At 52.0% G+C, this 9,916-nt stretch overlaps 1 protein-coding gene across 16 annotated transcripts in view; it reads right to left on the bottom strand.

Moving 5' to 3' along the window:
• Positions 1–6,403: 6,403 nt before the first annotated feature.
• The window catches only part of BRD4 (bromodomain containing 4), a 131,057-nt gene continuing 127,544 nt past the window's right edge, over positions 6,404–9,916 (bottom strand). For 14 of the 16 annotated variants that reach the window (XM_014524941.2, XM_025216162.1, XM_025216166.1 and 11 more), the window contains 3 exons: positions 9,060–9,271; positions 8,200–8,473; positions 6,404–7,843 (listed from right to left, as the gene is read on the bottom strand). In XM_014524941.2, coding sequence (XP_014380427.1) covers positions 7,775–7,843; positions 8,200–8,473; positions 9,060–9,271 — 555 coding nt within the window. In that variant the 3' untranslated portion in view covers positions 6,404–7,774. The remainder of the gene's footprint in view (positions 7,844–8,199; positions 8,474–9,059; positions 9,272–9,916) is intronic. The other 2 variants (XM_025216165.1, XM_014524943.2) reach the window with 1 other exon arrangement.

The following is a 9,916-nucleotide window of genomic DNA, read 5'->3' as shown; positions in this document are numbered from 1 at the left end:
GCAGCTATCGCCTGGAGGATGTTCTGGGTATGGTGGCCTGCTTTGTACTGTCAAAGCATGTCCTCCTGACTCCACTTGGCCAGGTGGTCAGCCACAGCCAGCTGGGTCCAAGGTGCCAGCTCTGAGCAGACAAGATCCTGCCACTGGCCTCCCTAGCAGGAATTCAGGTGTTCCCTATTGGAAAACTGAAAAATCCCTGATAAAAGAAATCCCAGTCACCCTGCAAAATACCCCCAAATCCATGTTCCTACACAATTAAAACAAAAGACCACTATAAACAGAGAGAGAAAGTGAGCCAGAGAGACAGCAATCAGTTGGGCAATATTTTATTGATATATCTACAATGTCAAAGCACTGGCTGTTGGGGGTCTACGGCCCCCCTGGCTGCCCCCCCAACCCCAGGCACCATCACTTAAAAAAACAAAACAAAACAAAACAGGAAAAAAAACAGGAAAAAAATGGGGAAAAAAGGCTCTACTCACCTTAGAAGCGGGGCGAGGGGGGGATGGCCTCCGGGGCCTCCTGAGCTTCTCCCCTGGGCAGCACAGGACAGCGGGGAACAGGAGGGCCTGGGCTGGGGCCGCTGGGGCTGTCCCTCTGCCCTGCACTGCGCAGGTGGGGCCCCAGTCAGCCAGACGGGGGGTCCCCCGCCATGGTCCCCCCCTGACCCCTTACTTACAGGCACTGGAGCCGTGGTGCCGCAGCACGCTTTCTGGCCAGCTGCATATTTGAGCACCAGAGCGAGGGGCCAACCATGGAGATGCTCTGGCAGCCAGAGCATCTCCCTGGAGGACCCAGCCTCCGGTTGCCTGCCCCACTTTTTAGAACTTCAGTTTTTTTGCAGCATGGGGAACATTTTTTTTGTTCCTGCGCGTGCCTCTTGCCCTACCTCAGAGGTTTGAGATGGGACAAGAGGCATGTGCATGCTTGTCTGGACACACCCATGAGGTTCAACAAGAATAAGTGCAAAGTCCTGCAGTTAGGACAGAACAATCCCTTGCACCAATACTGGCTAGGGGCTGACTGGCTAGGAAGTAGCTCTGCAGAAAAGGGTTACAGTGAACAATAAGATGGATACGAGTCAGCAGTGTGCCCTTGACTTCTGAGGAGAGGCTGAGGGAACTTTTGTCTGCAGAAGAGAAGACTGAGAAGGGATTTAATAGGAGCTTTAACTACCTGGAAGGTGGTTCCAAAGAGGATGGAGTTAAACTGTTCTCAGTGGTGAGAGATGACAGAACAAGGAGCAATGGTCTCAAGTTGCAGAAAGGGAAGTTTAGACTGGATATTGGGGGGGGGGGGACTCTCACTAGGAGCGTAGTAAAGTACTGAAACAGATTACCTAGAGAGGTGGTGGAATCTTCATCCTTGGCAGTTTTTTAAGGCCCAACTCAACAAAGCCCTGGCTAGAATGATCTAGTTGGAGATCAAGGAGAAGTTCAAGCTCCCAGAGTCCAGGGATGCCAGGAAAACCAAGGCCATCATTTGTACAGCCCAAACTGGTATGATTTGGGCCCTGGGTGCAAACCCCAGTGGCCTGGGTCCCTGTGCCATGCTCCCCTTCTCTCCAGCCTCCCAAGTACAGGATCCAGCTGCTGGAGAGAGATGGGTCAATGCAGCCAGTGGCCAAGGGACAACTTGCCCCCTGCAGCTGCTAATGTTACCTGCCCCTCTTAGAGAGCCACCCTGACTCCCATCACCACAGAGGACAGACTAATTGGTTTTGCCACCCTGTGTGCCCCCCTGGCACTGGACAAGCACATGCTAGAAGAGACTGCTCTGCCAGAAGGGGCCAAACTCAACTGCTGGCAGCACATGGTGCACTCAGATGCACCAGCCCCAGAAGTCCTGGAACAAGCTCTCCCAGGAACAGGGGAACTGCTGGGCTAGCACCAGGCACTCTCAGGGCGAGGCACCCGTCTCAGATCTGCCGCCTTTGCAGATTGGAGTAAGTGTGTTCTCAGGCAATTTCCACCCACAGGTGCTGTTCCCTGTGGGGCAGGGGTTAGCTCTGAGGTAAGCTGGGCTATCATGTAGGGCTGAAGGGTGCCCAGATCCCTGCTAGTGATCACAGCAGAACATCAAAGACAGAGCCACGAGCCAGGGCTCCAGCTCGGAGCCTCCCTCCAGTCTCCTCTGCTTCATTAATGGGCTGAAAGTGAGCACAGCTGGGAGCCAGGGAGCCAGCTGGTTCTGTGTGCCTGTGTGTGAGAAAGTGCCATGCAGCTCTGGGTTTACCTGCTTCAGTGGCAGCAGGATCCAGTCCCACACCTGCCCCGTTGGCTGCATCTGCTAAAGTCCAAGAGCTGAGCTAACTAGGCCAGGTGCTTTCCTCACAGGAGTGATGGAGGCCCCTATGTCTGGCTCCTGGCACACATGTTGGTACAGAGAAGCCTTCACCACTGCAGGTGCCCTTGCTGTCCTAGTTATAAAGACCAAGGTTATGATTAACCCCATGAGACAGGGCCTCGTGATGTTGCCCCTCCCCAGCCTGATGGAGCCCCAGCTCCCATCATGGGGCCAGCTCACACCAGAGGCAGTTCTCAAGGGTGGGAATGGCAGAACTGGCTGTGTCATGGACCCAAGAGCCCAGGAGCCAGTACATGAACAGTGACTTCTGTCTCCCAGATGCACTCTCTGGCACAGGGGATGTAGGCACAGGCCTGTTTTCCAACTGGGCCACTGGGAAGGTGTATACATAACCTGAAAGAGGTTGGGAAGGGGATTTGGGCCAAGCTGGAGCCAGATGCTGAGGCTCAGTCTTACCCAACAGGCCTTGTGATCTGGTTGCCCTTTCAGGCCAACCACATAGCAGGGCTCCTGGCTCCCATCACTGCCATGATCTGGGGATGCTAAAGGAGCATGGAAGAGCAAAGGTGTTATTCTCTCACTCATGGTTACCAACCAGCATCCCCAGGAAAGGGCAAGTAACTCAGTTGAGGCCATGGAGCTTGACAGGGTCAGAAACCACAGGTGAGACTGGGGCTCTCGCTCTGGGTCTGACAGCTCCCCACAGGGGAGCAGCTGCTGGTCACAGAGTCCCTGGGGACTTGGGGAGCCTGAGAGGCTGCCTCAGTAGGGAGGGATTCTTGGTGGGCTCAGCCTTAATGGGGGACTGAGCCCTGCTGAGGGGGTGGGGTCCTCTGTGCGCCTCCCCCATCCCTTCTCACCCTGGACCCTACCCAGGGGGGCTGTGCTTAATACATAACCCAAGGGTTACCAGGGCTAGCGCCAGTCACACCCATGACTACTTGCTGGGGTGTATAAGCAAGCCAGGAATCCAAGGCACCAGGGCCATCTTGTGCTGTGACCCGTGGTGGATCTGAAGCTCCCACCTGTGGGCCCAAGGCCATGCCAGGGATTAGATCCTCCGTTTCTCCCATTCTGGAGCCCTGGGAGCCAAGACCACAGCAGCACTCGCTGCCAAAAAAGCCGCGGTCACTTGGTATTCAGTACAAATGTTTATTTTTGCAATGAGAACCGCACAAAAAAACCTTTAGTATATAAGTGAAAACTCTATGAATTCCCTTCTACAAATGTCTAAAGTGTTTAATACAAGTTTCAAATTCACTGACATAATTATTTGCCAAGCGTTCCGTGCAAAAAGTACAGTGGGATTGTACATTTCTTAATCTTTTGTACAGGACTAAAGGGGGGGGGGGAATAAAAGAACCAAGATTACATCATTTAGACTAGACTTCTATAGCCAGAGGATGCATTCTAATGTTCATAACTGTTAAAATCATACACAAGGGCATGGGGTGAGGGAAATTAAATAGTGTATTATCCGTCTGAATTACAACCCAATTATAAACACACAAACATAGTAAAACAGAAAACCCATGAGAAGAGCAAAAAATACCTTTGGCAGGGAAACAAGAGACAAATCAAACAACCCAAGTGAACGAAGGGGTTCTCCAGCTAACGTCACCACTCTACAGTAGTCATCCAGCCATGTGGAAAAACAGAAACACACAGGATAGAACAAGGAAAGCACAGCTTCAAAAAATATAGTTAACGTTACAGAGTATGTAGGTGCAACCTGTAAACATTTCCAGAAGTTTGCGAACAATACAGAGGGGAGAGAGAGGGAGAGAGAGAGAGAAAGAGAGAGAAAACTGAATTAACCCACGAGCCTAAAAATGCTACTGCTACCTGGAATTTTCAACTACTGACAATAAAGGTTTGGCAAATTTCAAATGCAAAAAGGGTTAAAACATTAAAAAAAGGACTAATATCGCTACTGACTAGATACAGGGGGTTTGTTCTTTGAATACATATAAATTATATAATATTTGTTTTCTTTATTTTACAACCTAGGGTGCTCTCAGAAGCTCCAGCACTTCCAAAGGGTTTCTTGTTTGTGATGTGGTGGGTTTTATGTACAATCTCGACGAGTGTGTGTGTGGTCACTCTTACAGCGAATGTGCACTTAAAAGTACCCGGAAAACCCTGAGCTTAAAATTAAAGGAGGGAGATGATGATCATCCAAAGTGCTTTTGTAAGAAGAGGCGAGAGCTTGGGAAAAGAAATACTGCGCAAGGGGTGGAGGCAGAGGCAGCCTGCCTACAGGACTGCCGTGAGGTTCAGGGAAGTCGTCGGAAGAGGTTAGAGGAGCCAACGGGTCAGTTTTCCTCTCTAGGATCTCACAACACAATGTGCGACTGAGACATGTCAAAAGCAAGCTACAGACCATGGCACAGGTCTGCTCCGGGACAGATGCTGCTGGAGCCCTGAGAAAGGATGATTGGGGAGAATCGGTTGTTACTGGTTCTGGGACCACAGACATGGCCCATTACCTACTTCTCTTGTCACTAGCTGGTGCTGTTTGAGTTTCTACTTCTGCCAAGCCCTGGGGCTCAGAGTACAACCGGGCAGTCCTATTCCACTGGCTTGGCATGGCAAACAGAATCCACCCTAGCTGGGAAAGAGACTGTACCTTGCCTGACCTGCAGCCAACACCAGCCACTTGCCAGCAGCATTCAGGTGGTGCCTGACTTGCATAAAGCCACGTCCATCACAGCCATCCTCAACAGGGGACTCCGCTGACAAAAGCTGTCCCAGCATGAAATGCTCCTCATCAGGCCCCTGCAACATCCCAGAAGACTGGGACCCCCAGTCCTTCAGATGCTAGAGAAAGGTAGTTACAAGTTGCATCATATAGACCCCAAGCCACATGCCAGTACACAGGACCTAAACAAATCCCTGAGCTCCAAGACTAAGCTGCAGCCAGTTACAAGCCCTCAGGTCTCTGCCAACAGGGATGCCATGGCTTGTAGCCACGGGCAGCTCACAAGCCAATGGAAAATGGAGCTCTATATCCCAAAGCAGATGCCTTCACCAGTGCCGAGCAAAGCAGCTCCCTAAGACCAGACAGAACCATGACCCAAGCTCACGTCAGTCACCAGACAGCTCCACACCCCGCTCCCCTAGGCTTGCTGTCACCATGGGGATCTTGCGTGCTGCCCCAGTTAATTTGGCAGTGCACTGCCTACCAACTCTTTAGCGAGGGGGGTCTGGGGGACTTGCCGGCTGCACTGGGATTGTCTGCTGACCACAGGGGGTGGGTGCAAGCCAATCAGCAGCCTCCTAAGTGACAGTGAGAAGGCTGTCAAGAGGGCCAGAGTCATCCTTTACAAGGATGGTCGAGCCTACTGCCCTCTTGCATTGTGACGCTAACAGGGCCATGCCCGTCACGTGCATTCAGCCCCTCCCCCTTCCCCCACCAGGGCAGTAGACACAGGAGCATAGCTTAGAAAACACTGAACTCAGCCCGTGGCAGAGACAAGCCCTATAGCCCAAGGATCCTGCTTGGTCAAAGACAGCAGAGTGCTACCCCCTGCCTTGTCTAACTCCTCCTGCACCCAGCTCATAGTGAACCAGGTCTGGAATGTGAAGAGAAGGCCCTCCCAGGCTGTTGGCCATGCTCCTCCCACCCCTTCCAACCTTGAAAGCAAGCAGCAGAGAAGCCGCCCATGCTCATTGCAAGCCAACAGCCTGGCCCCAATGCAGAGTTTCAGCACTCGCCAGGCTCTGGCCTTGTGCTGCATCATGCCACTATGCCTGCATCACAACTTGGAAGCAAATGCACTAGCTGAAAATCCTAGGTGTGTCAGTGCTGAGTGTCCTGGGGCTGAGGGGAGAGGGCAGCCTGCTGCAGAATGAGGCATGACTACACCTTCTCCAGGGCTGCTTTACGGCAGCACTGCAGTCCCCATGGCCTTGCAGGGGAGGACATTAACTGGGGCCAATACTGCCCCCATGATGGCACTGACCTGAAAGGAGACCTCCCCGCCTCCCGATCACCTCAAGGAGATGGGGCCAAGCTATCCTAAACAATCCTCATCCTGCTCAGTGGCTTTGGCACAAGGAGGGTGGTGGAAAGAAATGTCAGTACAACACCAGCTTTTAAAAAAAAAGAGATGAGTTTATTCCATGATCAGTACAGACCAAATGCATATTCACCGTATTAAAGTAAAACCAATCAGTGACTCCAGAGCTTGCCCAATACTGACACGCCAGTATTGTACTGTATAGTGGGTATTTATGGCACATAACGTTCAACAGTTCAAAGAATAAAATTAAAAGAAGAACACACGCTGAATAGCGCCCGGGGTGGCGCGCTGCTGGCCAGGGGGCTGGGCCAGGCAGGGAAGGATTCTGGCACCACAGCCCCCGCCCCTCCTTGTAGGTATAAAAACTTTTTTCTTTTTTTTTTTTTCTTCTTTTTAAAACATATTTTATGACAAAAAAACCCAAAATGCAGCTTTCTGGTTTTACAGTTAAAAATATAGACTAAAAGTTTGAAACTGAGCAAAATATAAAGCAGTGTCTTTACACCAAGTTTGGTGGGCTCAGCAGAAACCTCAAACAAATATATGCCAACTATATTCACTATACAATACAGCCACAGTCAAACACTAGTGACAGGGTGGTAGCTTCCCCTGCTGTTACTGCTTCCCCACTCCACTCCACTCCATAATGAAGAGACAAATAATACCCAGGCAAGAGTTGAGCAGTGCCATACTGTCTGGAGGAAGGAAAAGAGAAAAAAAAAAAGAAAAATAAGACAGACTGAAAGAAACTGACTTTGGTTGGTAGTCTAGCTCCGAATCCCAGACCTCCACACAACGCTAAAACAAAAACCTCACTCAAATGGCCAGTTACACTTGACACCTCCACTGTACTATTCCCTTTTTCACAAGCGAACACTTACAGAGAATGGCTCCCAGCTAAAGGCTTGTGGGAAGTTAAGTTAAAGGCAAAGCCAGTGATGAAAGGACCAGAAACAGCTCGGGTATGTTCCCAGCTGGACCCCAGGTCTCCTGTGCAAGCCAGGATTCTCTTGAACATGGCCTCAGTGAAGCGCGTCTTGTGCTGCGGTGACCCAGCATTTAGTCAGAGACATTCTGGAACGTAGGACCCTTATGGATAGAAAAGGTGTGAAGAGAACATGACGTCCTGGAGATACTGTGAATACGTTTGGCATAGAGTGTGTCAGGTGATCGGGGGCACCCTTCCCAGCAGCTGCACGTCCAGTCACACCTAGCATGTCGTTGGCTTGTCTTGGTCGGTCTTTCGTCAGTGTGAGAGGGGGCGAAGGTCAAACTGTAAGGCAGACTCTGCTGATCCTTCTGAGGCCTCGACTGAAAAATCCGCGACGGTCATGCATGCAGAAGGGCTGCAGGAACGCTCCCCTCCCAGCCGCCGTTAACACTATGAAGAGTCAAAGATTTGCCGGGAAATTAAAGAGTCAGGAGAAGAAAACCAGGCGCTATTAGAAAAGATTCTCTTCGAATATTGCCAACAAATCGCTCTGGAAATTCATGTCGATAGTAGCTGCCATCTGAAGGGGAGAGGAGACAGGGTTAGTACAATGTCTGCAGCAACCGGCACGTTCAGGGGATGTAGCTTCACAGCAGGGCTACAGTCCACGGCTCACTGGGGGCAAGACGAGAGCCTGAGTCTACTATGCTACGTAAGCTTGCGGCCTGCTCCCTTTGCCCTACAGAACTGGCCCCAGGGGCCGGGCCCAATGACCTGCCAGCCCACGTGAGTTGGGAGCCTTCATCTGGCTCACTGGGTCCAACAACTGAGGAAGCCTCCCAGCCTGCAAAGTGATATTCTGTCCCTTGAAACTGCCCAGTCATTTCCCCTCAGGATATGCCAGCCACAGTGCTTGCCACCCTTCCCCTCACTCACCGCCTCCCTGCGCCTCCGCTCCTGCTCCCGTTTCCTGGCCATCTCTCTCTGCTGATCCAGCATGGACTGAGAGGACTGTGGCTGAGAGCTCTGTGCTTGGGGCGCAGAGGCTGCAGCTGACACCTGCTGCTGCTGTTGCTGCTGCTGTTGCTGCTGCTGCTGCTGTTGCTGTTGATGATGTTGCTGCTGTTGCTGCTGCTGCTCCTGGCGTCTCCGCACTTCTTCGTGGACTCGGCGAGCTTGCTCCATAGCATCCTCATCATCACGACTCCTGCTGGAACCAAAAGGATGTGAGAACTCAGGGTCATTCCTGCAACCACTATGCACCTGCAGGTGGTGGGGCAGGCTCTCCTCTTGCTCTCAAGGAATCCCAGGATGAGAATAAGCATCTCTGGGGTTCCTCACTGCAAGGTTTGCTGGAGTTGAGCCTCCCTGGCCTGCGGCACACCACACTGGTCAATGGAACTGTGGACTCAACACTGGCCAGCAGGGCCCCAGTGCCTCGAGTGGGGTAAGCTGGGAACAATCAGCCCCTGGAGCTCCACTCTGCACAATGGAAGATGAAGCTGAAGTGCTGCATGGGACAAGAGCACAATCTCAAAACCCTATAGCACTGGATCTCAACCGTACTGGACTCAAGGCACCTCTCACTGGACTTACAGCCTCCCTTGATAGCTTTTGCTCCCTTGCAGAGCGCCCTGGGGATCAGCTTGGCAGGGACAAACCTAAGCCTGAGTTTAATCTCCCACATCTCACGGCACCCTTCAAGGCTGTGGCATCCTGGTTGAGAATCACTGCTCTATAGTTGAGAACCACTGGCTGGACCCCCAGGGGGAAGGAGACATGTGCAGGCCTCTCACCTCATTCTCTCCTGCTCCCGCCTCAGCCTCTCTTTCTCCTTTTCCACCTGCTCTGCCTGAGCTTTCAGAGCCTTCTCTCGCTCCTCCTTCTCCCGTGCTGCCCTCTTAAACTGCTCAAAACTGTCGCTGGAGGACTTCACTGTAGAGGACGGAGTCGTTGGGTGTTTCTGGACCAAACTTGCCCAGGAGCCCATGTTCTTGATTTTCAGATCCTGTGAAGGAAAGGAAGACATTTTGTTGAGGATCTGGCCACTCTTAGCTGGCAAAACCCTCACAGCAGCAGCACAGGGCATGCAAAGGAGCACCCTGAGTGCCAGCCACTGCAAAAAGCCTGTGGCCTATCCAGACAGCCCTGAGAGCTTTTAGCTGTCTTTGGTAGTATCAGATTCTCTTTAAGTCATTTTTAATATTGAACACCTGGCCCCAAATCCTGTGCTCTGCATATGTGAGAGCCAAGGGTATTCCCAGAGGCGCTTGTACGAGCCAGTAGCCAGAGGCTCTCAGGCAAAGCTGGATGGACTCCAAGTGGGACCCCATGGACATTCCAACCCCCAATGAAACATACATTAAGAGAAGCCCCTGCCGCAGCTCCCCCAGTCAGGAGGGTTCAAAACAGGTCACAACTGGCTGTCCTTGCACCCCCAGTTGCTAAGATGCAACAGAGAAGTGTTACTGATATAGGCCATGTCAAAAAGGGACCCTGTTAACTGGCCTCCTGTGTGAAGCAGGCTGCTCTGCTCCAGCAGCAGGCCAGGAGAGCCCTCTGCTGGTAGTAACAGGCACCCACGGGTACAGTCCATCTGGGAGCCCCCTCATCTTCTGCTCACAAGGACAATTGCTGCCATGGTGATCAGCAG

Source organism: Alligator sinensis, unplaced genomic scaffold (genome assembly GCF_000455745.1).
Source record: "Alligator sinensis unplaced genomic scaffold, ASM45574v1 scaffold1509_1, whole genome shotgun sequence".
Lineage (NCBI taxonomy): Eukaryota > Metazoa > Chordata > Crocodylia > Alligatoridae > Alligator > Alligator sinensis.
This window is presented reverse-complemented; position numbering and strand designations above follow the sequence as displayed.